Source organism: Symphalangus syndactylus, chromosome 13 (assembly GCF_028878055.3).
Source record: "Symphalangus syndactylus isolate Jambi chromosome 13, NHGRI_mSymSyn1-v2.1_pri, whole genome shotgun sequence".
Taxonomy (NCBI): Eukaryota; Metazoa; Chordata; class Mammalia; order Primates; family Hylobatidae; genus Symphalangus; species Symphalangus syndactylus.
Genome location: NC_072435.2, coordinates 35,383,696 through 35,411,129, shown reverse-complemented (window position 1 = coordinate 35,411,129; position 27,434 = coordinate 35,383,696). Strand labels below are relative to the sequence as shown.

Here is a 27,434-nt window from a genome sequence, read left to right as displayed (position 1 = left end):
CCAACACTTTGGGAGGCTGAGGTGGGCATATCACCTGAGGTCAGGAGTTCAAGACCAGCCTGACCAACATGGTAAAACCCCATTTCTACTAAAAATACAAAAATTAGCCGGGCATGGTGGCAGGCTACTCAGCGAGTACTCAGCTACTTGGGAGGCTGAGGCAGGAGAATTGCTTGAACCCAGGAGGCAGAGGTTGCAGTGAGCCCAGATCGTGCCACTGCACTCCAGCCTGGGCGACAGAGTGAGACTCCATCTCAAGAAAAAAGAAAAACGAAAATAATATCAGTATGATTCACAATAGCCAAGAGGTAGAAACAGCCCAAATGTTCATCAATAGATGAATGAATAAAATGTAACACATACAAGCAATAGAATATTATCATAAAAGGGAATGAAATTCTAATATATCCTACAACATGGATAAGCCTTGAAAACATTACTTTTAATGAAATAAGGCAGACGCACACAAAACACATATTTTATTATTCTACTTCTCACAAAATTCATGGACACTACCTACAAGTTATCAGGGGCTGAAGGTAGAAATGTTGAGGAGTGATTGCTTAATGGGTACAGAATTTTTTGGAATGAAGAGGAAGATGTGAAAATGGATAGTGGTGGTAGCCAATATTGTCAATGTACTTAATGCCACCGAACAGTACACCTAAAAAATGATTAAAATGGGGTGGGACGTGGTGGCTCACACATGTAATCCCAGCACTTTGGGAGGCTGAGGTGGGTGGATCACGAGGTCAAGAGACCGAGACCATCCTGGCCAACATGGTGAAACTCCGTTTCTACTAAAAATACAAAAATTAGCTGGGCATGGTGGTGCTGCACCTATAGTCCCAGCTACTCAGGAGGCTGAGGCAGGAGAATCACTTGAACCCAGGATGTGGAGGTTGCAGTGAGCCATGACTGCACCACTGCACTCCAGCCTGGGTGACAGAATAAGACTTGCCTCAAAAAACACAAACAAAAAAAAAATGGTGAATTTCATGTTATGTTTATTTTATCACAATTAAAAAATTATGAAGAAATAATGCCCAAATACTTCCTTGTGAAAGACAGTGACTCACATATCTAAGAATCTCAAGGATCCCCAAGCAAAGTAAATACATAGAAAACTGCACCAAGACACAGAGTCAAACTGTTGAAGACCCAAGATAATTATCTGAAGAGGAGCCAGTGACAAGCAATGCATTACATACAGGGGAGTAATGTTAAGAATAACACTAACTTTTAGTCAGGAACAATGGAGGCCAGAAGACAAAGAAATGACCTCTTTAAAGCATATCCAGGCCAGGCGCGGTGGCTCACACCTGTAATCCCAGCACCTTGGGAGGCCGAAGTGGGCAGATCACCTGAGGTCAGGTGTTCAAGACCAGCCTGGTTAACGTGGTGGAACCCCAACTTTACTAAAAATACAAAAATTAGTCAGGCATGGTGGTGCAAATCTGTAATCCCAGCTACTCAGGTGGCTAAGGCACAAGAATCGTTTGAACCTGGGAGGTGGAGGTTGCAGTGAGCTGAGATCATGCCACTGCACTCCAGCCTGGGCAACAGAGACTCTGTCTCAAACAAAACCATACCATACCATACCATACCATACCATACCATACCATACCATACCATACCATAGCATATACAGCCAAAGTATCTCTAAAAACTAAGATGAGGAGACTTCCAGGTAACTAAAAACAATGGCCAGTGAGTGGTAAGCCACCTCCCAAAATTTCCTCTCAAATGCTGTGAAGTAACTCCACACCTATGAATCTTCTACACAAAACTATACCTTCAACACTGCCTTTAAGACATAGAGAATGCCAAAATTGCAACATAACTATGAGTAAAATGAGAAAAAGCATTACATCTTAGCACCACGGTCCCACACATGCCCACCCCAAGGCTCTGTTAGGTAAACTGCAAGAAAGAGGGACAGCTGGTGGGGGCCTGAGACAGAGCTGGAGCAAGACCCTCAGACTCATCTACCCTTAATTTGAAAATGCAAAAAAACAAAACAAAATCAAAACCCTGGCCAATCATAGGAGAACTGCAGGAAGCAGCCTTAAAACTACGTGCCATTTATAGGCCGGAGCAACTGTGTCTCACATTGCTGATAAAGACATACCCGAGACTGTGAATTCATAAAGAGGCTTAATGGACTTACAGTTCCACATGGCGGGGGAGGCCTCCCAATCATGGCGGAAGGTGAATGAGGAGTGCTGTCTGAATAGCCCACCCCTTAATTTGCATGTAATTAAAACTGGGTATAAATACTGCTAGCCAACAGCCCCTATGCTGCTACCCTGGGTATACTGCCTAGGAGTCAGCCCTCCTCCACAAGGGGCAGCCACTCTGCTGTGCCCTGCTGCTTCAATAAACCCAATTTCTTTTACCACTGGCTGCCTCTTGAATTCTTTCCTGAGCAAAGCCAAGAACCCTCCTGGGCTAACCCCCAATTTGGGGGCTCATCTGCCCTGCGTCATCAGCAGAAAAATAGAAACTCAAAGAATCAGAAGGAAAGATCAGAAATCAAAGCCACCATAAAGAAATGGAAGAATGCCTTTGATAGGCTAATCAGTCATCTGAACACGGCCAAAGAATCAGTGAACATGGCCGGGCGCAGTGGCTTACGCCTGTAATCCCAGCACTTTGGGAGGCCAAGGCGGGCGGATCACGAGGTCAGGCCATCAAGACCATCCTGTCTAACACGGTGAAACCCCATCTCTACTAAAAATACAAAAAAAAAAAATTAGCCGGGCATGGTGGTGGGCGCCTGTAGTCCCAGCTACTCAGGAGGCTGAGGCAGGAGAATGGCATGAACCTGGGAGGCGGAGCTTGCAGTGAGCCAAGATCGCGCCATTGCACTCCAGCCTGGGAGACAGAGCGAGACTGTCTCAAAAACACAAAAACAAAAACCACACAAAAAACAAACAAAAAAAACTCACCAATGACCAGGTATATGGACTCCAGGTAGCATCCAGCTGGGTGTAGAAACCCCCTCCCACCAATAAATAAATGAAATAGAAAAACAAGCTGGGTGTGGTGGCACATGCCTGTATTCTCAGCCACTTGGGAGACTGAGGCAGGAAGATCGTTTGAGCCCAGGAGTTTGAATCTAGCCTAGGCAACATAGGGAGACCCCCATCTCAAAATAAATAAATTTAAAAGAAAAACAATGAAATATCCATAGCAGCTTAAACCAATAATCAGTTTTATTTTTTCTCATGTGATAGAAGTCTGGAAGTCCAGGGCTGGTGCAGACACTCAAAGAGGCCACAGGGGAGGCCAGGGTCGCTGTGAGCTTTCTGCAGTCACTTCCTTAGACTGCGGTTTTCATATGCACGGTTGTTAAGGTGGATCTTCCAATACTAGGTACTGGATCTCTTTGCAAGGTGAAAAGTAGGGGGTAAAGCAAAGAACAAAACATACAGGGAGGAATTCATGTTTAAGAACGATCCCCGTTCAAGAGCTTTCTCAGAAGCCCACATGGTGACATCTGCCCATCTGTCAGTGGCCAGGGCTGTGAGACATGGATGGTACTAGCTGCAAGAAAACCTGTAGGAGATTTTTAAAAATTTAGATTAGCACACCTTACTGATCTGACAGAACCTGGATTCTCTTGATATTGGAAGAAGATGAGAGTGGATACCGGGGAAGTCACTAGAAGTATCTGTCACTCTTGGCTGGACAGCAGGCTGCACACATATTACCACTTGATGGAGGCATCATGCTCTGGTCGCAATCCGTGTGCATCAGGTACCAGTAACAAACTGGTACTGAGAAATATCCTCATGTCACACAGATCTAAATATGCCATTGGTCAAGGAGGTTGTCCAAAAGGAAATTAGGATGTTATCAAGGATGAAGCTATAGTAAAAATACTATATACAAACCTTTCTTGATGAGGCTTAAGGGTTATTTAGAGGAGTGTAACCTTAAAAATAAGGATGAAAAATTTATGAGCGGGGCTGTTTTCATGATGAGAGAGTATGTGCAGTCCCATATTCACCAGAAAATCTCGCTGGGGCTTCTCTCAGGGGTCTGTTTCCATGATGAAAGAGTAAGTGCAATCCCAGAAAATCTCGCTGGGGCTTCTCTCCGTGAGAATATTCGCATGCTCAAGTGAGGGGCCCATGGCTGGAATCATTTCCACATAGGAATTATCAGCACTAATTGTATTTTAAAAGTTTTGTAAAAGAAATTTCTCCTAGCATAAGTGCTCACAAGATTCATAAAAATGGAGCAGTTGCTGCGGGCAGTAATTGAGGAATGACTGCATGATTATTTTCAACCTCAGCAACAGTGACGTTTGGGGGCACTAACTCTTCGTTGTGGGGGGCTCCCGTGCGCTGGAGCGGACTTAGCAGCATCCCTGATGTCTTCTTATTACAAGTCAGGAGTATCTTCCCCCCGTTCTAACTATCAAAAATGTCTCTAGACATTGCCAAATGACGCCTGGACAGCCAAATCGTCGCCCGACTGAGAACCCGTGCTGTAGACCAAGGGTCAGCCAGGTTTTTCTGGAAAAGGGCAGATGACAGGAAGTATTTCAGACTTCACTGGCCACAAATTTTCTCCATCACACATTCTTCTTCCTTAAAGATGGAACCACTATTGTTAGCTGGCAAGCCATACAAAGACAAGCAGCTGGCCATGGTTTGCGGCCCGTTCACGACCTTCCCACATTCCTTACTTCACTGATTTCTCTCTTTAGTGTGATTTCCGTCATGAGGAATCAAGTGAGACTAGGAAGGGTTTCCCCAGCCACTGCGTTTGCAGAGATGCTCCCTAGTGTGCTTATTATTATTCATGGGCCCGGAAGGCTAGAAGTGGTCTGAAGTCATTTTGACATTAAATGCCACGCTGGGATTCTGACATTAAATGCCAAGCTGCCATTAAGTCCTCCTGCGTTTGTTAAGAGCCAAATGTACCCTCAAGGCTTCTCCATGCTACAGACGTACATTTTCACCCCCGGCGTTGAGTTCTCACAAACCTCGTATGGGATGAGAACGCCTCGTCTTCCCACAGTTTTTACAGGAACTGGACTTCTCCCAAGTTCCGTGGATTCTTTTGCACCCAGTAAGGTGCGAGCTCACAGAGGCTTCCTCTTACACCCACGAGGTTTCCGGTCTGAATCATCCTGTGTCTCTAAAGCAGGCATGCTCACTGGAGCCTTTTCCACACGGACGACACAAAGAGCTTCTCTCCCCGGTGAGTTTTCACGTGGCTCCTGAGGGATGAGTGGTCGCTGAAGGCTTTCCCGCAGACAAGGCATTCGTAGGGCTTCTCCCCGGTGTGGATCCTCCTGTGCACGTTCAGGTTGGAGCCTATGCTGAAGGCCTTCCCACAGTGATCGCATTCGTATGGTTTCTCCCCCGTGTGGCTTCGCATGTGCGTCTTCAGCGTTGACTGGTTCCTGAAGGCCTTGCCACACTGCCTACACTCAACTCGTTTCTTTACAAGGTGAATGCTCATGTGCCTCCGCCGGGATAAATAGTCACCGAAGACTTTCCCGCAGGCGGCGCATTCATAGCGTCTCTCTTGCGTGTGTATCTTCCTGTGTGCGGTGAGGTTTGAACTCGCACTGAAAGCTTTCCCGCAGAGATCGCACCCGTATGGTTTCTCTCCAGTGTGAGAGTTCATGTGAGTCTTAAGGATGGACTGGTTTCGGAAGGTCTTCCCGCACTGCCGACATTCCACGGGTTTCTTGACGATGTGAATCCTCATGTGTTTCCTCCGGGACACGAGATCGCCAAAGGATTTCCCGCATTCTTTACATTCGTAGGTCTTCTCCACCATGTGGTTCTTCTTGTGCAAATTAAAGTTCGACTTCCAGCGGAAGGCTTTGCCGCACTGCATGCACGCGTAGGGCTTCTCCCCCGTGTGATTCCTCACGTGCTCTTTGAGGTGGGAGGGGTGCTGGAAAGCTTTCCCACAGTCGTGACACTCATAGGGCCTCTCTCCGGTGTGCGTTCTCTTGTGTGCAATGAGGTGGCAGCTCCGGCCGTACGCCTTCCCGCACTGATCACACTTGTAAGGCCTCTCGCCAGTGTGAACTCTCATGTGGATTTTCAGGGCCGAGAGGGTCCGGAATGCATTTCCACACTGACTGCAGTCAAAGGGCTTCTCTTTGAGGTGAGTTCTTGCGTGGCTCCTAAGGGCTGAAGGGTCGTTGAAGGCTTTCCCGCAGTCACTGCACTCATAAGGCTTCTCCCCAGTGTGGATTCTCCTGTGCCGTGTGAGGGACGCGCTTGTGGTGAAGGCTTTTTGGCACTGATGGCATTCGTGCATTTTTCTCCCATCGTACATGCTCACGTGCTGAGTGAGGTGTGGCCTGCCCTTGAACGCTACCCCGTAGTCGCGGCGGTGATAGGGCCTCTTGCCAGCGTGCCTTCCCATTGGCTGAGTGAGATGAGGGTCCATGCTGAAGACTTCGAACAAGTGAGCGTATTCAGCGGACTTCTCTCCAAGACGGGCTCTTTCCTGTTGGTTAAGACGTAAATGCTGACAAAGGCAATTCTCACATTCATTGCAACCCTAAGCGTCACCCCCACATACACTGCTACGAACAGATAGAAGCACATTACCATGACTAGAGCTGTCACCATCTGCCGTGCAGACGTGCTGTCCCAGCCCCATTTGAGCTCCATCAAAGACAATAGGTGAATGCCAGGCCACAAGGCTCCACATGTGTTACTTTTTCAAAGCTTTTTGAGTATAGCATTTCTTCACTGCTTAAAACTGAATTGAGGCTGGGTGAGGTGGCTCACGCCTGTCATCCCAGCACTTTGGAAGGCCAAGGCGGGTGGACCACCTGAGGTCAGGAGTTCCAGACCAGCCTGGCTAACATGATGAAACCTGTCTCTACTAAAAATACAAAAATTAGCCGGGCATGGTGGTGCACACCTGTAATCCCAGCTACTCGGGAGGGTAGGACAGGAGAATCACTCAAGCCTGAAAGGTGGAGGTTGCAGTGAGCTGAGATCATGCCATTGCACTCCAGCCTGGGTGACAAGAGCAAGACTCTGCCTCAAACAAACAAACAAACAAAAACCCACTGAATTGAGGCTGGGCATGGTGGCTCAAGCCTATAATCCCAGCACTTTGGAAGACTGAGGCTGGTGGATTGCTTGAGGCCAGGAGTTCAAGACCAGCCTGGGCAACATGGTGAAATCCTATCTCTGCAAAAAAATAGAAAAATTAGCCAAGTGTGGTGGCACAGGCCTATAGTCCCAGCTGCTCAGGAGGCTGAGGTGGGAGGACGGCTTGAGCCTGAGAGGCAGAGGTTGCAGTGACCCAAGATGGTGCCACTGCACTCCAGCCTGGGCAACAAGAGCGAGACTCTGTCTGTCCCCCCAAAAATAAACACCACCAAAACTGAATTGATAAGTAAGTGTATAGCATAAATATAAAATAAAACAAAAACTGCATTGAGCCCCAACACTCAATATCTGAGACACAGCTATAAAAATCTTTACTCAGAGACACTCTAGGTGAAGTAGCTTGAGGTTAGGTTTAGGGTTGTCCCCATCTTGGTAATACCCAGTGTCTCTGAAACACAGTTTCCTCTAAGGGAAGCTGCTTGCCCTGGTGTTGAACTGCTTTTCTAACCTAGGCTGCCCTGGTCTCCTCAGATGTGGAAGGAAGCTCCAGAATTATCCCAAGGAAATCTTACCATCGTCACACCACTGGGCGTTTCTTTCCCAAAAATATCTTCCATAAGAAGTGACCACTTGGTTTTAGATGGAGTCTCCCAATCTGAAACAAATTGGAAAAGTATTAATTTGTTGGAAAAGGAAAATGGTGGCATGATGGTGACAACGACAGGTGGATTTCTTGGCAGATCCTAAGGCTATGTAAGGAAAAGTGGTGCAAAAGCAATTGTTAAAAAATCTGGTCATGTGAGATATTTGGCAATGCCAGGGGTAGAAATTTAAGTCAATTCAGGCCTGGCGTGGTGGCTCACGCCTGTAATCCCAGCACTTTGGGAGGCCGAGGCGGGTGGATCACCTGCAGTCAGGTGTTCGAGACCAGCCTGGCCAACATGGTGAAACCCATCTCTACTAATAATACGAAAATTAGCTGGGCATGGTGGCATCATGCCTGTAGTCCCAGCTACTCAGGAGGCTGAGACATGAGAATCGCTTGAACCCAGGAGGCAGAGGTTGCAGTGAGCCGAGATCATGCCACCGCACTGCACTCCAGCCTGGCAACATAGTGAGACTCCGTCTGAAAAACAAAACAAAACAAAACAAAAAAAAACAAAAGAAATTTAAGGCAATTCAGATAGATGTTGATAATGACAGAAAAAGGATGATCAGGAACATCAAATATGAAAGAATGGGACAAAGAGCCCAATAACGGGAATGTAAAAGTCAAAGATGAAGGAGTGTGTGGACCAAAAGATTTGTCAGAGAATGGATGGGCAAAAAGAGGGAAGGAGCATCTCTCAATTTCCCTGGGTGACACTCCCTAACCTCCCTCCTTCCACCCTAGTCACTGAATAGAGGTAGAGTCACAGCACCGCTCTTCGCCTGGGGCTCGCTCACCTGCACAAGCGCCCTGGTGAGCGCCCCTCTCCTCTGTCCTCGGCTCCTCCTCCTGCTCCAAGTGTGAGATGAGGCTGGGTTTGCCGACCTGATACCCTACACTCACGGGAAAGACACAGGTTGAGGGAGGGCCATGCAGAGGACAACCCCTTCCATTAGCCTGGGCTCAACACTTGGGTCTTCAGTGTTCTGAGGGTGGACAAGTCTGACTTAGGAGCAGCAAAATGGTGGTGCCAAAATTTCTAAGGAACACAGTAAAAGTTTTTGACTGATAGAAAACAAAACCACAGGCAAGGCATGGTGGCTCGTGTCTGTAGCCAGGAGTTCAAGATCAGTCTGGGCAACATAGTGAGACCCTTTCATCACCAAAAATAAATTTAAAAGAAAAATGAAATAGGAAATAAGATCACAAATACCCACACATTGACCCTCCAAAAGAATGGGGATTTCGTATTTCAGAAGCCCATGCCAAGCTCAGACACACACTGGAGAACCCCCAAGGTCCCTGCGATGGACGGGCCTCAATACCCAGGAGAGGCCCCATTAAGCATGGGTGCTGGGGCTGCTTGTTCACAGCTGTGTTCTGAACCCCTGCATAGTTCCTGGGTCACAGAACATACTCAAACAAAAACATCTAATTCATGAATGAATAAGTGGAGAAATGGCACTGGCCTTACCCAGTGAAGTGAGGTTGCTGTAGTTCTCCAGCATTACATCTTTGTACAGTTTTCTCTGAGAAGAATCCAGCAAGGGCCACTCCTTCTCGGTAAAGTCCACAGCGATGTCTTGGAAAGTCACCGATTCCTGGAACACCACACAAACTTGGGGTCAGTGAGGAACCAGCCTAATGGTGTTCATGGTAAGATGGCTGAGGCTGAAGACCGGGCATGAGAGAACCAACGCAGGATTTCCAGATGGCCTGCTACGGGGCTCAGCATTTCCTCCAGGCGTCAGTCCTCAGACATCCTCTCTCCCTCATGAGGCCATCTTGTCCTGTCCCATTGCTTCAAATGCAACTCTGACAAGGGACTAATCTCCCTCCAGTTCTAGCCCACTCCGAGAGCTTTTCCTTTTATTTCCCCCCATCTCCAGGGTTGAGCATGGGCCTGAGATTTTGCAAGCATGAGGGAAACAGATGCTACATAAATCACATCCCCTAACTTCCCCAACACCAGGACAGCCCCAATATTCCTTGGCTCTCTCTTGGGCCCTGTTCTGGCATCCATCGGCTGAGATGAAGCTCTGGAAGAATTCTAGCATGCACTGGTGGGGTGTTCCAGGAAGTGCCTCTCCTGCTCTAGGGACCCAGAGATCTTAGCGCACCTGGGAACCAACACTGGGTGTGTGAGGCTCCAGACCACTGCACACAAACAGGTTCAAATTCTGGGGACAGGAATGGTCTTTTGAAGAAACAGGAAATTCTGACTCCTGGAGACAGGTAGAGTCCTGGGTGGACGTGGCTGGAGGAGAAAGGAGGGTTCATGAGAATCAGAGCCTGCCCTGCCTCATAATACAACACTTGCAAACCAGGAAACCGCTCCACACTGACTCTGAGTATTCACATCCTCAATCCTCTCTCTCTCTTCCTCTCCCCACCTCTCTTGCACACATCAGTTTCATAACAAGTCAGAGCAGCCCTGTTCCACCAAAAACAGAAAGAGGGTGGTGGGCTACATACTCATAAGAAGTGTCATAGTCCCAACCTAGGAGTGAAGAAATGCAAGTTCTGAGAGCTAGAGTTGTGACCTTGCTGAAACTGATCAAAATAATAAATGGAATAACTCAGGGTTACACATTACCTGCACCCTCTTCACGCATGAATGATACGGACACTGGCCCGCTCCCAGACCCACCAAGACCCTCAGCAGACACAGTCACTGGGGCAGCTGCTGGGGCTCTGGTTCCCACCCCTTTTCCACTCGCCCATCCTCTCCCAGCAGCCCTCTATGGTGTACGTATCTTTCACCCCACCAAGTGGCAGGGGCCATTTATGCTCACTTTCTCAGGGCACGCACTGACCCAAGAACTTACCAAATGTGGGGGACAGAGCTGCCATCCTCAGAGAATGGCAGTCAGTTTTGCCTGAGCAGGGCACCGGGACAACCAGAAAGCTACTCTCTTGCTCTCACGTGACTCTCCAAGCTGGCATCTGTAGCAAATGAAAGAACACCGGGAGTAGTGAAAGGCTATCTGTCTCTCCTGCTCACCAATGAAAACTCTGAGTTTTGTTTTTTGGCATTTCCTCTTTTGAGCAGCAAGATCTGCCTGATCCTGGACTTTTATCTTACTTAGGTAAACTCTCCCAGCAATGTGGTGGGGGGACAGCCCCTGATCTGCTATAAGTGGGTTCAGAATTACTCTTCCTAAGTGATTTGCCACCAAGCACAACTCTGTTAACCCCCCTCACTCATTAAACACTCTGGTCCTAGACTTCTGTTCTTCCTTCACCTTCAAGGCCTGCGATCATTTAGGATGGCTCTATCCATGAAGATGGTCCACCCAGGACCAACCATGAGTTCCAAACTCCAATGCCCTTTGCACCCACATTCCACACCAATATATACATCCTTGGGCCATGGCCTGGACTGCTTCATCACTAGAATCAGCCTCACCTCACAGGCAACGATTTGGAAATCTGCTCTCTGGGCAAAGTCTCCTGTGCAACCTTCTTCTCACATCAACTCTCACTTTAGAGATTCGCGGCCACCTATGCTTCTGCCACCTCCTCCACTCACTGAATTTGAATTTAAAAATCTTTTGAGATGAATCAGACACTTAAAAATTCATAGAGAACAGCTGCAGTAAGCTACGATCATGGACTCCAGCCTGGGCAATAGAGTGAGATTCTGTCTCTAAAAACAAAAAAAGAAGAAGAAAAAAGGAAAACGAACAGTGAACCACGGATTGGGAAAAAAATATCTGCAATGCATACACCTGAAAAAGAATTCGTATTCAGATTAAAGAACTCCTACATAGGAGTGCAAAAGGCTTATTGGAAAAAATAAAAAGAACTCCTTCAAAACAGAAAGAAAGAAAGAACATCAACCCAACAAGAAGGGCAAAAGACTTTAATTAATAAACAGACATTTCACAAAACCAGTAAGAATCACATCCAATGGTGTTGAACATCATAGTCATTAGAGAAATGCAAATTAAAACTAGAGTGGCCAAAATAAAAAAGGCTACCAATACTAAATGCTGCTGAGTTTGGGGCACACTGGCAACTCTCATATCCTGATGGTAGGAGTGTGAAATAGTTCAACTACTTTGGAAAACACTTTGGCAGTTTTTAACAAGCACACTATCTGATCCAACAATTCTGCTCCTAGATATTTACATAAGAGAAATTGTAAACAATTTATATCCACAAAGACTCATACAAAAATGTCTGTAGTAGTCTGATTCCTAATAGCCAAACAGTGTAAATAATCTAAACATCTATCAACCAGAGAATGGATATACAAATTGCAATGTTTACAGAATGGAATACTACTCAGCAATAAAAACAAACTATGCAGACATACTACATGGAGAAATCCCTACGATGCTGGCCAAAAGAAGATGGACACACAAGAAACTCTCTGATTCCAATAATATGATGTCCATGAATAGGCAAAACGTATTTAAGTTGATAGAATTGAAAAAAAAAAGGGGGGGTTTCTTCAATGGAGGATCACAAGACAGGGATAGACTGAAAGCAAAGGGAACTTTCTAGGATGATAGAAACGCTATCTATTTTCAGATGTACAGTGTACATAATTGTCAAAAATTCAAACTGATCACCTAAGTAAGACCTATGCATTTTCTTGAACATATATTAAACCCTGCTTAAAAGAAAGAAAAAAATGAGGCTTTCTTACCTTCTGGCTTCTAGTTATTTAAACAGTCTTCTCACAACTGACCTATGACCTCCTCCTTTCCTTCTATGACAGACAAAGAGATGTCTGCCCTCCCTTCTCAAGGCAATCCCTTCAAATCTGCTCCAGGCCCATCCCCTTCTCTGGACCCTCACACTACCTGGCTCTCCTTTACTTTCAGCCTCATTTCTCGTCTTGCTAGACAATTTCCCATGCATGGACACATGCTCAGGTCTATCCCATCTTGAAACCAATGCCTGCCCTGGCTCCCCTTAGTGCCCCCTTCCGAGCAAAAACTTAGGAGCAGTCTACATTCACCATCTCCCAATTCAGTACACCCAGCATCCACTACCTTCATCCCCATCCTCACAGAAAATACAATTTACTTCCCAGGTCAGTGAATTCAGTAAATGCACTTCAGTCTTAGATTCTCACGAAAATTTGGTGTCTATTTTCTTTGAGAATCATTCTCTATTCTTGGCTCCTCTACAAGTGTCTCCTGGTTCTTTCCCTGCTTCTCTGGATCATCTGGACCATCCAGAGGTCCTCTTTCACCACTAAAGGCTGATTCTCCTCAAGAGCCATCCTTTACCCATTCCTTCGCATGCCTCATGCTTTGCCCAGGTAATCACATCCACTCATTTAACCTGAATCCCCATCTCTAACACTTAGGTTCCAGTAGTAACTCGAGATCTTATTCCCTTTGCCTAGGAAAAGCCACCAGTAAGACATCTCATACAAAAACCAGTTCCAGCCAGGTGCAGTGGCTCCCGCCTGTAATCCCAGCACTTTGGGAGGCCAAGGTGGGTGGATCACCTGAGGTCAGGAGTTCAAGACCAGCCTTACCAACATGGAGAAACCCCATCTCTACTAAAAAATACAAAGAATTAGCTGGGCATGGTGGTGCATGCCTGTAATCCCAGCTACTCAGGAGGCTGAGGCAGGAGAATTGCTTGAACCCGGGAGGCGGAGGTTGAGGTGAGCTGAGATCGTGCCATCGCACTCTAGCCTGGGTGACAGAGTGAGACTCAGTCTCAAAAAAAAAAAAAAAAACTACCTTGACACACTAAACCTAGGGAAAGCAAAAGTAAAGAAATAAAGATTAAAGCAGAGACAAATGAAATAGAGAATAAAAGGAGAATTAATGAAAACAAAAGTTGGTTCTTTCAAAAAGATCAACAAAAGTGACAAAACTACAGCTAGAATTACTAAAAAAGATGCAAGTAACTAAAATCATCAGTGGAAGTGGGACATTACTACCGACCTCATGGAAATTCAAAGGGCTGTAAAAGAATGCCAGGAACAATTACGCACCAACACATTAGATTATCTACACTAGCAGTCCCCAACTAATTTGGCATCAGAGACTGATGTCATGGAAGACAATTTTTCCATGGATGGTGAGGTGAGGGGGGATGATTTTGGGATGATTTGAGTGCATTACATTTATTGTGCATTTTATTTCTATTATTATTACATTGTAATATATGGTAAAATAATTATACAACTCACCATAATGTAGAATTAGTGGAAGGCCTGAGAGTGTTTTCCTGAAACTAGATGGTCCCATCTGGAGGTGATGGGAGACACTGACAGATCATCAGGCATTAGATTTTCATAAGGAGTGTGCAACCTAGATCCCCTGCATGCGCAGTGCACAATAGGATTTGCACCCCTACGAGAATCTTAATGCTGCTGCTGATCTGACAGGAGGTGGAGTTCAGGTGGTAATGTGAGTGATGGGGAGCTGCTGTAAATACAGATGAAGCTTCACTCACTCGCCCTCCACTCACCTCCTGCTGCAGGGCCTGGTTCCTAAAAGGCCAGGGACCGGTACCCGTCTGTGGCCCAGGGCTTGGGGACCAATGCTCTAGATGTATCAAATTCCTTGAAACATACCCAAACAGGCTCTAGAAGAAAAAGAAAATTGAGAGACCTATAACAAGAGACTGCGGCAGTCATCAGAAGCCATTAAATAAAAAGTCCAGGACTGGCTGGGCACGGTGGCTCATGCCTGTAATCCCAGCATTTTGGGAGGCCGAGGTGGGTGGATCAAGAGGTCAGAAGATTGAGACCATCCTGGCTAACATGGTGAAACCCCGTCTCTACTAAAAATACAAAAAATTAGTCAGGAGTGGTGATGAGTGCCTGTAGTCCCAGCTACTTGGGAGGCTGAGGCAGGAGAATGGCGTGAACCCAGGAGGCAGAGCTTGCAGTGAGCTGAGATCGTGCCACTGCACTCCAGCCTGGGTGACAGAGCAAGACTCTGTCTAAAAAAAAAAAAAAAGTTCAGGACCACCGGGCACAGTGGCTCACACCTGTAATCCCAGCACTTTGGGAGGCTGAAACAGGTGGATCACCTGAGGTCAGGAGTTCGAGACCAGCCTGGCCAACATGGTGAAAGCCCATCTCTACTAAAAATACAAAAATTAGCTGGGCGTGGTAGCAGGTGCCTGTAATCCCAGCTACTCAGGAGGCTGAGGCAGGAGAATCGCTTGAACCCGGGAGGTGGAGGTTGCAGTAAGCCGAGATCGCCCCATTGCACTCCAGCCTGGGGGACAAAAGCGAGACTTCTCTCAAAAAAAAAAAGAGTCCAGGCGTGGTGGCTCACGCCTGTAATCCTAGCACTTTGGGAGGCTGAGGCGGGCAGATCATGAGGTCAGGAGATCGAGACCATCCTGGCTAACACAGTGAAACCCCTTCTCTACTAAAAATACAAAAAAATTAGCTGGGCGTGGTGGTGGGCGCCTGTAGTCCCAGCTACTTGGGAGGCTGAGGCAGGAGAATGGTGTAAACCCGGGAGGCAGAGCTTGCAGTGAGCCAAGATTGCACCACTGCACTCCAGCCTGGGCGACAGAGCAAGACTCCGTCTCAAAAAAAAAAAAAAAGTCCAGGACCAAAGGGCTTCACTGGTGAACCCTACCAAACATTTAGAATTAACATCAAGGACATTATCAAGAAAGTGAATGAGACACAGAATGGTAGAAAATATTTGGAAATCACGTATGTGATAGGGATTTAATATCATTATAAACTCAACAACAAAGACAACCCAATAAAAAAGTGGGCAGGAGACTTGAACAGAACAGACATTTCTCCAAATATATAGAAATGAACTGTAAACACATGAAAAGATGATTAACAACATCAGTCATTAAGGAAATAACATCAAAACCACAATAAATTGGTGAGGTATGGTGGCCCACACCTTGGGAGGGGATTTAATTTGCTTCATATGAACATGTCTCCTCTCTGCGGTTTCCACCGCGACTCTCATGACAGCACTGAGGTAAGAACCGTGACGCTGCTACTTTAACATCTAACTTAGATCAATAATCAATATTACCACTTTTAAACATTACCAGGGTTATAACAATCTTTTCAACATCAATTAATATTTCTGCTATTGGAATTGTTTTAGATATTCAGAAACATTTCAAAACAATAATATATGAAGTGTGTTTTAACGTATAAACTCTGCCTTGGGGATTCATTATTCAACCCCAAATTTGATCTTGGGCCAACTCAAAGATGCATGATGCTTTCATTCTTTTTACAAAGCCCTTTTCCAGTCATTGTGCCTTTGGGTTCTGACATTGAATCACTGCTGAGGAGGGGGAGAGAGGGTGACAGAGGCTCGGTCCCTGAGGCACAGTATCTCCATCCTCACCTCCCATTCATTTGTCCATGCTCAACTAACAAGCTTCTGCAGGTCCCATTCCACCTTTCCCCACCAACATTAATGCCAATTCTACAAATAACGACATGTGTAGTGTTTACAAGCTATGAGACATTCCCCTGAGTCTTTCAAGGGCCACTCCTATTTAATCCTCACAACCTCCCGGAATTATTCTCAAGTACCCAGAGAATAAGGCATCAAGGGTCCGAGACACTTGGTCAAGGTCATAGGTGGAAGTCGTGAGCCCGGCTGATGTGACTGCAGAGCCACATCTTGTTGCCTCTCAAAGTGACCTATGTCACCTATACTGTCCCCTATGTGGGAACTCCTTGACACTACATCTTGACCCTTCCTTTGCCTGACATCCTGACACGTGATCTTGCTCACTATGAATCTATCCCCCTCTTCCTGGGAATGCCACTGCTCTTGCAGCCATGGCCCCCTCATCCCAGGCTGTGCTCACATCTCTGCTTGCTCTTTTGAAGACTCTGCCTTGAGATCCCTCCTCTGCCCGGCCCCTAAAGGTCAGGGTTCCCCTGGGCCCCTCTCCCCCATCTCCCACAGGTCCATATTGTGAAACACCCCCACCCTTTGGAGGTGCTGACACCCAGGTTCTGATTGCACTTCTGTGAAGGTCTCCCTGTCCCTGAGGCCTCAGTAGACTCCCCTTTGATGCAAGCCCACAGTTCTGCTCATTACCCTCCCAAGAGTCAGTTCATCAAAACTCAGTTTTCTCATCTGGAAACTGAAGACTTTAACACTGGGTTATGTATGGAACTCTATAGGCTCAGTAAACAAACATTCACTCTAAAATGCCATTATCATTAAAATAAAATGACCACTGATGATTTCACAATTACTTAACAGAATTGTTCATTTATAGTGGGTGCCACTCTCTGTTCCCTGGCACCTGCCCCACCCAGAATGACTCAGAGTGAGTGGCAGCCAGGTGGCTACTTAGTACCCCTACTGCAACAGCCAACAGGATCCCACATTAAACACCTACAACTGTGCTGCCACCAGCCTCCCCATGTTGATGGCAGCTCCAGCCTCCCAGGGGCTCACGTCAAAAGCCTTGCTCGTCATCACCTTCGACTCTCCTCTTTCTTTTCCATAAACCACACCTGCATCGCCAGCAAATCCTGCCAGCCTTATCTTTAAAACAATACAAAAATCTGCTTGCTTCTTACCACCTACACTGCTACTGCCTTGGCATAAGGCATCGCTTCTCTTCTAGAACATTCCAACTGCTTCCTAACTGGTCTCCCAGCTGCTGTCCCTGACTTCCCTTAGCTTCCATGACAGCCGTAACTTTATGGGTAAAAATGAAGATCACGTCGCTCCACTGTTCAAGATCCTCTGATGGTGTCCCATCTCACTCAGACCAAGAGCCCAGGTCCCTGCCACCTCACCCACAACTCCCTCTGCCACCGGTCCCTCACCCAAGCCACGCAAGCCTCACTGCTGTGCATCAGGCCCTGCCAGCCATGCTTCCACCTCAGGGTCTGTGCACCTGCTGCTCCTCTGCTTGAAATGTTTCCCCCACATTCTCCATGTGCCTGGCCCCCTCTCATCCTTCAGATCTTTATTCAACTTTACCTGTCCTGATCTGGCATTCACTGGCCACTCTTTTCTTTTCATTTTTTTTGAGACGGAATCTCGCTCTGTCACCCAGGCTGGAGTGCAGTGGTGTGATCTCAGCTCACTGCAACCTGCACCTCCTGGGTTCAAGTGATTCTCCCGTCTCGGCCTCCCAAGTAGCTGGGACTACAGGTGTACCACTGTGTCCAGCTAATTTTTGTACTTTTAGTAGAGACAGGGTTTCACCATGTTGGCCAGGCTGGTCCTGAACTCCTGACCTCAGCTGATCTGCCCACCTTGGCCACTCTTTAAAATGCAAACCCCTGCTTTTTTCAATCCCAATTCTCCACTCCTTTTCTTTTTCCCCAAAGCACTAATTTCCAAGTAATATTCTGTGTAAGATTAGGCTCTATTTTTTACTGCAAAAACAGACAAACCCAAATCCCAATGACTCAATGAAACGGAAAGTTTATGCCTTGCTCATGTCACTTGTTCAACCCAGGCTGATATCAAAAGTTTTCCTGTTGTTCAAGGATGCCACTTGTCTCTGAACCAACTGATACCCCTGGCCATCTTCGTCATAGATGATGAGCAGGAAGCTGGACAACTATGCATTCTGTCATCTATATTTTGACCCTGAAGCACTTGCAGCCCATTGGCCAGAACTAGTCACATGCCCCTGCCAGCTCCAAGGATCCTGGGAAATGTAGGACAGGACACAGAACACTGGGTAAGCATTATTATCTCTCTGGTGTCTCCTCCATGCACACTATGTAGTTTACTTGTTTTGATTTCCTGTGTGCCCAACTAGAAAATACATTCCAGGTGAGTAGAGATTTTTTACTTTGATGATATTTCGTTCACCATTCCAGGGCCTGATATAAATAAGACAATAAGTAGGGAATGAAAGAATGAATGGATGATGAGCAAGCTGATCTACATTTGCCTTCATACTGAGACAGCCACCCAGGGGATGCCACCTTGGGAGGACCATAAAGGGGGGGACTATGGAATGTAGGGGGTCTGGGATCTCCTCAGAAGGTCCTGTGAAATTAAACAGTAACCAAGGTACTAGGACACAGCCCTATGGCTTAGCCCAGCACCCTGGGCCCAACATCCACCACCACCCTCCATGAAGGACAAGGTGTCCAGAGGGCTGGAGCTTAGAGAGTGCACCCACATCAATTCAAAGTCTGTGGAACCTTGTCGATGTTTTGCAACGAAGCAAACCAGAGCTCAGAGTGGAGCTTCTGGCCAATTTCTCACCTGGGTGATTCTATCACTTTCAGGGGTTGTCAGTGCTGGGTGATGGTGTATTAGTCCATTCTTGCACTGCTATAAAGAAATAACTGAGACTGGGTAATTTATAAGAAAAGAGGTTTAATTGGCTCACAGTTCTGTACGCTCTACAGGAAGCACAGTGGTATCTGCTTCTGGGGAGGCCTCAGGAAGCTCCCAATCATAGCAGAAGGTAAAAGGGAAGCAGGCAAGGCATATGGTGAAGCAGGAGCAAGACAGCAAGGGTCGGGGGAGGTGCCACACATGTTTAAATGACCGAATCTCAGGAGAACTAATTCACTATCACGAGGACAGTACCAAGGGGGATGGTGCTAAACCATTCATGAGAAATCTGCCCCCATAATCCAAACGCCTCCTACCAGGCCCCACCTCCAACATTGGGAATTACATTTCCATATGAGATTGGGGGGGAATACACACCCAAACCGTATCAGAGAGTCTCAAAGAAATGGTGGCCATGAATACAAATGAAGTAGGAAGATTTCAGCATCTAAGTGACCCCAGCAGGATGTGGAGCAGGGTGTCTAGAACAGCTGTAGGATCTATGAACTCAGAGACGTTCTACCCTGTTTCTACACAATACATGAAACAAAACCAGGATCAGCCGGGCACGGTGGCTCACACCTGTAATCCCAGCACTTTGGGAGGCTGAGGTGGGCGGATCATGAGGTCAGGAGATGGAGACCATCCTGTGAATGGTGAAACCCTGTCTCTACTAAAAATCCAAAAAATTAGCTGGGCGCGGTGGCGGGCGCCTGTAGTCCCACCTACTCAGGAGGCTGAGGCAGGAGAATGGTGTGAACCCAGGAGGCGGAGCTTGCAGTGAGCTGAGATTGCACCACTGCACTCCAGCCTGGGCTACAGAGCGAGACTCCATCTCAAAAACAAAAACCAAAAAACAAAAAACCAGGATCATCAGAATGCTGTCACCATGGATAAGTTAGAATGGAAAGGTTAATTTTTCAGAGCTGTTGGGGTTGCTTAATTTCTCTTTTAATTTTCTTTACAGCATGGTGAAAGCAGTTCTATTTTTCTATTTCTACACATCTTACTCTATTCTCATTGGGATCTGTTTTTCTCCTCACCAGGGCCAGGACTGGGATGAGGCAACCAAGGCTGCTAGACAAGAGTGTGGTATTTAAGGAAGCAAGCACTTCTGGTGTCAGACAAGCACAAGGTTGGCTCAGAGTGAGTGGCTCCTCAGTTTTAGAAGATCTGCCTCCTCCATCAAGTTGTGGTCCAAAACAAATGTTGCCCAAAACTGTTCCATTATGAGATTTCTCAGGACCATAATTCTCCCAATATTTGATTTTATCCCCATATTCAGCTTAATCACAGTATCGCAGGATATTCCGAATTTGCAGACGTAAATATTGTAGACAGAATAATTCTTTTGTTACTTTTACTGACTGATATTTCTGCCCTTGCTAGAACTATTTCTACCACTGTTATTCACGTAAATATAGGCCCAGCGCCGTGGCTCATGCCTGTAATCTCAGCACTTTGGGAGGCTGAGGCGAGCAGATCATTTGAAGTCAGGAGTTCAAGACTGGCCTGGCCAACATGGTGAAACCCGTTTCTACTAAAAATACTAAAAAATTAGCCGGGCATGGTGGCACACACCTGTAGTCCCAGTTACTTGGGAGGCTGAGGTGGGAAGATCGCTGGAACCTGAGAGGTGGAGGTTGCAGTAAGCCAAGATCATGCCACTGCACTTCCAGCCTGGGTGACAGAAATGAGACCCTGTCTCAAAAAAAAAAAAAAAAAAAAAAATATATATATATATATATGTATATGGTGAGAGAGAGAGAGAAGGCAACAAAGGTTGTGAGAACACCATATGCCATTTTCTTGGTCCAGCAATGCATTACATTAGTAAATCAATACACCCTCCTTTCAGCCAGCTAGATAAGATGTCCCGGGGGTGGGGAGCAGGGTAGGAATTCTGTTTCCAACAAGCAACCTAGGTGCCCCAATTAAACCTTCCGTGCATAACTATTTCAAATGCAACACAAAGTGCAGACAGATGGTATGTTTCAAATTCATGTGCTGGCAAGAAATTAACATTCAGAAAATTAAAAATTTATGATTTCTAAAGGGCAATTACAATTGCTAAAATAAAACAGAAACCAACAACGAAAGCCCTAAGTAAATAGCTTTTAGATTACACACAGCCAATAATAATAATAATAATTTGTTTCTTAAATATAGTCTGCTGCATAAGCGTCCCCTGGAGCACTTTAAGTAACTCTGACACCCAGATCACATCTCAGTTCAATTAAGTCTCTTTGGGGTGGGCTGATGAATCAGTACTTTAACAAACTCTACATGAAATTTTTATGAAGGCTGAATTTTCAAAGCTAGTTGTAGCAATAAACGCAAGGGAAGCACAGAAAAAGAGTTGAGGAACATAAATACAGCTAAGAACCATGCGGTGGCAGAAGTAAGGAATTGAACCATTTCTAACTAGAGTTACTGATGAGAGACAGAAGGAGCCTAGGCAATTACTGCAAAATATAGTGGCTGTAGATTTTTCATTTTGAAGGAAAATATAAAGATTGAAGAGAGATAAAATCTTAGGCACAATGAACCAGATAATACCAATGGTAAAAAGAATATCTGAACAGCAGCCAGAGGAAAAAAAGACAGGTTACCTTTTAAGCAATAGTTCTCAAACTTTTAATTTCCATCAGAGTCACCTGGAGGTCCTGTTAAAACACACCGTAAATATCTCTCTATTAAGAAACAAAGCAAGCCTGGGCATGGTGGCCCACACCTGTAATCCCAGCATGCTGGGAGGCCAAGGCAGGTGGATCACTTGCACACAGGAGTTCGAGACCAGCGTGGGCAACATAGCGAGACCCTGTATCAAAACAAAACAAACAAAAAACTCACATTTCTAGGCCCCCAAAACCACTGCCTGGCCAACATGGTGAAACCCTGTCTTTACTAAAAATACAAAAATTAGCTGGGTGTCGTGGCGCACGCCTGTAATCCCAGTGACTTGGTAGGCTGAGGCAGGAGAATTGCTGGAACCCAGGTGGCAGAGGTTGCAGTGAGATGAGATCATGCCATTGCACTCCAGCCTAGGCAACAAGAGTGAGACTCCATCTCAAAAACAAACAAACAAACAAACAAACAAACAAATGTTAGACTGACAGCTGACTTCTCATCATTAACAATGGAAGCCAGAAGATAATGGAACATCTTCATAGTTCTGAAATAAAATATAAAATTCTATTACCACCAAAAATGTCCACTAAGAGGGGAAAGCACTGAGAAGGAGGGAAAGAGGTGTTTTCTGAGCACCAAAAAACAAAGTTCCCGTGGGCTTGCAACCCACAGAAAAGAGACATCATCAAAGACATATCTCAGGGAGAAAGAAGTAATTAAAGAACCAATGCAAACAGTGGAAGAATTACACCAAAAAGTGTAAGAACCAAGTAAAGTGCTCAAAGTGACAAATGTGTGAGTATAATGAAACATGAAATGATGGTATGCAATAGCAATAATAATTTCTTCTGAGGTTTAAAAAAAGAACTCAATATGTGCAACTATGATATATCAATAAAAAAAGAATGAAAATACATAAGAAAACCATGTAAATCAGGAGAGTAACATATGCAAATGTAGATTTAGTGAACAAGCATGGGTAAGAATTGTTTAGAACAACCACTGAAATAATAGAGTAAATAAATTAAAAATGTACAGAAAATAAAAAAGGAGAATGACAAAAATACAGAAAAGCTAGAGAAAAAATAGAAGACAAATGTAACATTCAAATGTATTAATACAGAAGATGTTAATGGAATAAATGCTTTAACTAAAATACTAATATTCACAGAATAGATTAATCCAATTATATGCTATGTACAAGAGACATCTAAAACATAAGAATGCAATAAGAGCCGGGTGCGGTGGCTCATGCCTGTAATCCCAATGCTTTGGGAGGCCAAGGCAAGTGGATCACCTGAGGTCAGGAGTTCGAGACCAGCCTGACCAATATGATGAAACCCCATCTCTACTGAAAATAGAAAAATTAGCTGGGCGTGGTGCCATGAGCCTGTAATTCCAGCTACTTGGGAGGCTGAGACAGGTGAATCACTTGAATCCAGGAGGTGGAGGTTGCAGTGAGCCGAGATCACGCCATTGCACTCCAGCCTGGGCAAAAAGAGCGAAACTCCGTCTCAAAAAAAAAAAAAAGAAAAGAAAAAAAAGAGTACAATAAGAATGGAAATAAAAGGATATATAAGGCAAGTAAAAAAAAAAAAGAAAGCTGGTTTGAATGTTAGTATCAGACAGAATAAGGCAAAAAAGCTCAGAAAGAAAAATAAAGTATTACATAATAAAAAGTTATAAATCTAGAAAGAGGTGTGTGTGTGTGTGTGTGTGTGTATGTGTATACAAAACACAGCCTCAAAAAAATGAAAACACAAAAATTAAAAAAAAAGAAAAAAAGGGACAGAACTCTAAAGAGAAATGGATGAAGCCACCACCGGAGCTCTCACAAATCCAGTTTAAGCAGGCAATTCAGTAACTACATGCAGACTGAACATGATGAAACAGCATTTCCTAACTATAAAATCCAACCACTCATGGGGCCATGTTTGTCTCAGAAAATGCTTGACCACAGAGCAATGCAGTTGGCAAACAATGACCAAAAGATAACCAGAAAAATAGTCACAGAAATGAAAATTAAAAGAAAAAACTTCTGAATCTGCATGCCAAAGAAGCCATGATATTTGATATTTAGAATTAAAATACAATAAAGTATGATACTGCAATTCTTTGGGATGTGACAGGCATTCAACATAAGAAACTGGAAAGAAACATCCCAAAAAGGAAGAAAATGATAACAATCAGAAGGTTATAAAATAGAAAACATATATATCATTAAGTGGTTCAATCAAGTCAGAAGTTCTTTAAGAAGAAAACTGACAACATTCTGACAGAATTTTTTTGTAAAAAGCAACATATAATTATTACAAATAAAAAAGTGGGTAACATTACAAATGTAGCAAGCATTAAAAATATGAGTATGTTATGAACAACCTTGACTATACAATTTAAACCTCAGATGGAATAAATAAAGTCCTAAAGAAATTTTACTCATCATAACAACACAAAAAACCTGAATGCCCCACAACCCTTAAAAGAACAGAAACAATAGCTTTAAAACTTTCCACAAAGAAAACTGGAGACCCAAATGGTTTCTCCAGGTACCACTTCCGTTCTAAGAAACAAAAGATTCTATTCTTATGCAAAACATTCCAGAGTTTAGAAAACAGAACTCTTCTCATCCCATTTTATGAGGCTGGCATAAATCTGAAACAGAAAACGAAAATTTCACTCAAGCATAGATCCAAAAACACCAAACAAAGTATTAGCAAACCGAAGCCAAAAGTAACAAATAGTAACACGTCCTTTCCAAATTATTTACCAATACAAATTCAACGTAACAAGAGAAAATCAATTGGTTTAATTTGCCACACTATAGGATAAAAAACGAAATTACATTATTCACTCATTATTTACACAGCAATACTGAGTGCCATCATTTAAGGTACTAGAAATGTATCAATAAACAGATACAAAAGTATCAATATAGATTTTGTATGAAACAGATACAAAATGTATCAATAAACAGATACATAATGGCAAAAAAAACAAAAAAACAACAAAAAAAACCACGTTAAAAGCCTGTAGCAATTCACAAGAAAAACTCAAGTAGGAAAACAGGGGAGCTTCCTTGACCTAATAAAAACTCTTCAAAAGAAAAGCCTTCGGCAGACACAAATGACAATTCCCTTTAAGATCAGAAAACAACAGGCCTGCCTAGAGTGTGCCATCCAAACTCCAGTCAATGACAATGGAAGTCCCCAGCCAGTCCAGCACACACACACACACACACACACAACGCGCGCACACACACACACACAGAGACAATTTATCTTCTGTATAAAATAAATATTTGTATTTTCCTTGTACACATTTTTCTTGTCTACAAAGAACATCCAACAAACTACACAAAAGTTAGACTTTTCTGAGCACCAAAAAACAAAGTTCCTAAGAATAAATATAACAAAAACAACCTATATCCTTTTTGCAGGTACTTATAAAACTTTACTGAGCCGGACATGGTGGCTCTCTCCTGTAATCCCAGCACTTTGGGAGGCCGAGGCGGGTGGATCACCTGAGGTCAGAAGATCGAGACCAGCCTGGCCAACATGTTGAAACCCCATCTCTACTAAAAATACAAAACTTAGCTGGGCGTGGTGGTGGGCGCCTGTATTCCCAGCTACTGGGGAGGCTGAGGCAGGAGAACCGCTTGAACCAGGGAGACAGAGGTTGCAGTGAGCGGAGATTGTCATTGCACTCCAGTCTGGGCTAAAAGGGTGAGACTCCATCTCAAAAAGGAAAAAAAAAAAAAAAACCCTTTATTGAAAGGCATTAAAGAAGATGTAAATAAACGATGTAAATCAATTAACTGCAACTCAATGGCATAAAAATGGCAATATTCTCAAAGTTCAAATATAGATTCATTACAACTTGAAAACAAAAGTCCAATATGTGGAATTTGGTGAACTGACTGGAATTTAAGCCATGACATTCCTGAAAAAGAATGGCTAGGTGTAAGTACTTCATCTACAAGATATTTAGAAATCTCTAAATTACAAAGGTGTGCTTGCATCAATACAGAAAAAGGTTGTTTCCAAAAATACTGAAGCGCTTGAGTTCATTCACAAATAATTACCAAAATTAGGAAATATATTTTCTGGAAAAGATGTACAAGCAGTCAAATCCACGGAGAAAGTATTGGTGGGAGAGGAGGATGCAGTTTAGAAGAGGCACATAGCTTTCTGAGATTTAATAATCTCTTTCTTGGCCTGGTTTGTAAATTCGCTTTACTGTTGTCCTTTTAAGTGTGTGTGTGTGTGTAATCATACTTTTTTGCATGTACGTCCTATTTTCCAGTGTTAAAATATGTGCACAGAAAAGGACACACCACAAAATAAGACGGTAAAATTCAATGGAAAATATTAATAATCACGATAAGTATAACTGGACTAACTCTCAAGTTAATTAACAAAATGTTGAACTGAACAGTAAATCTACGTATAGGCTATTTACAAGAGAGTCCACTAAAATTAAAATAAATAAAAAAGTGCAACCAGAAGGACTTAAATTAAAAATACAAAAGGTACTCAAGGTAAGTGCTAAAAAGAACACCAATGTGCTGACATTCACGAGATAAAACTGACTACAGAGCAAAAAGAAGGTGATTTCTCCTCGCGATGTCCAAATCCTGACGTCCCCCAATCTCCTGAACTGCCCCCAAACTCTTGAATTCACTTCAGCCGGGCTTTTCCGCCCCCACCGGAGACTCAGGGCTTTTCAGGATCAGGTGACCAATGCTTCTCTCAACACTAGCTGCAATGGTCCAATTTTATCCTTCGCGTCCCCAGCTTTTCATATCGCTGATCGCGAGATCTATCGTCTGGATGCCTAGCTCTTTAGCCCCCGACCCTCGTACCCCCTTAGTCCTCACCGCCAGATAGGCCTCCCGTGACCCTTGGAACCGAAGGGGAGAAGGGTTAAGGAAAGCAGGGCTTACACGACTGGGAGTAGGATCGGGGGAGCGGAGGTGACGGAAGCGGCCGCCGATGCGAAGAGAAGTTCATACGGGAGGTCCAGTCTGGAGCGGGGACGCGAGGGGTCTCCAACAGGCCGAAAGAATTCGCCGCTGACCCCTCTTTGGCCCATGTGTCTCGGGGCAATCGACTCCAGAGAGTAATGGCTTCCGCTTCACTGCCGCCTTCCAATTCTCGCGGGACTTCATTGGCTGCGTCTAATACGGAAGCGGGGCGGAGAGGATGCTGGGAATTGTAGTGCTGAAGTTTGGATTGGCATGGCGGCCGTTCCCAAGTGGAATCTGACAGTCCAGCATATTTCTCCAATTTCTACTCAAGACTCAAATTTTCAGCCACAACCCATAGCATTTTGTAGCCATCATCGTGGTAAAGGTTGAATCAGGCAAGAATTGTCATCTACATGACACAACTGGGGGACGTTTGCATGACGAGCAGAATATTTGAATTGCCTTAAATGCCTCTCTATAAACTGCTCGTATGTTGGAATGGAGAAAAAGTAATAGAAATTGTACAGCGAAGAAATTGGACAACATCTGGACCAGGTGATCAAATCAATATCACCAGTGAGGGTCAGATGGAGACCATGTGCCTCTGAATGACACCTTGGGAAGGGCGTAAAATCACCATCACCTATGTGGTGTTCATCCTACATATCTGCTATTTTGTATTTTTTGACCCACATCTCCCCATTTCTTTCCCCAACTGTCTCATTCTTTATTTCTGTATATTTGAGCTGTCTCTCTTGATTAAAAAAAGTTCCTCATATAAGTGACGTCATGCAATATTTTTCTTTTTGTGTCTGGCTTATTTC

At 44.7% G+C, this 27,434-nt stretch overlaps 1 protein-coding gene across 5 annotated transcripts; it reads right to left on the bottom strand.

Annotated features, from left to right (window-relative positions):
• Positions 1-3,195: 3,195 nt before the first annotated feature.
• ZNF317 (zinc finger protein 317) lies at positions 3,196-26,780 on the bottom strand. 5 transcript variants are annotated; one of them, XM_063616022.1, is made up of 9 exons: positions 26,587-26,780; positions 14,206-14,322; positions 11,168-11,407; positions 10,587-10,704; positions 9,879-10,015; positions 9,233-9,359; positions 8,556-8,651; positions 7,682-7,764; positions 3,196-6,489 (listed from the first exon to the last, which is right to left on the bottom strand). In XM_063616022.1, the coding sequence occupies exons 4-9, from the start codon at positions 10,609-10,611 to the stop codon at positions 5,170-5,172; spliced, it is 1,788 nt and encodes a 595-aa protein (XP_063472092.1). In that variant the 5' UTR covers positions 10,612-10,704; positions 11,168-11,407; positions 14,206-14,322; positions 26,587-26,780; the 3' UTR covers positions 3,196-5,169. The 5 variants fall into 5 exon arrangements, with proteins under 5 accessions (XP_063472092.1, XP_055092856.1, XP_063472093.1 ...); XM_055236881.2 differs by lacking the exon at positions 11,168-11,407; XM_063616023.1 differs by lacking the exon at positions 14,206-14,322.
• Positions 26,781-27,434: the final 654 nt, after the last annotated feature.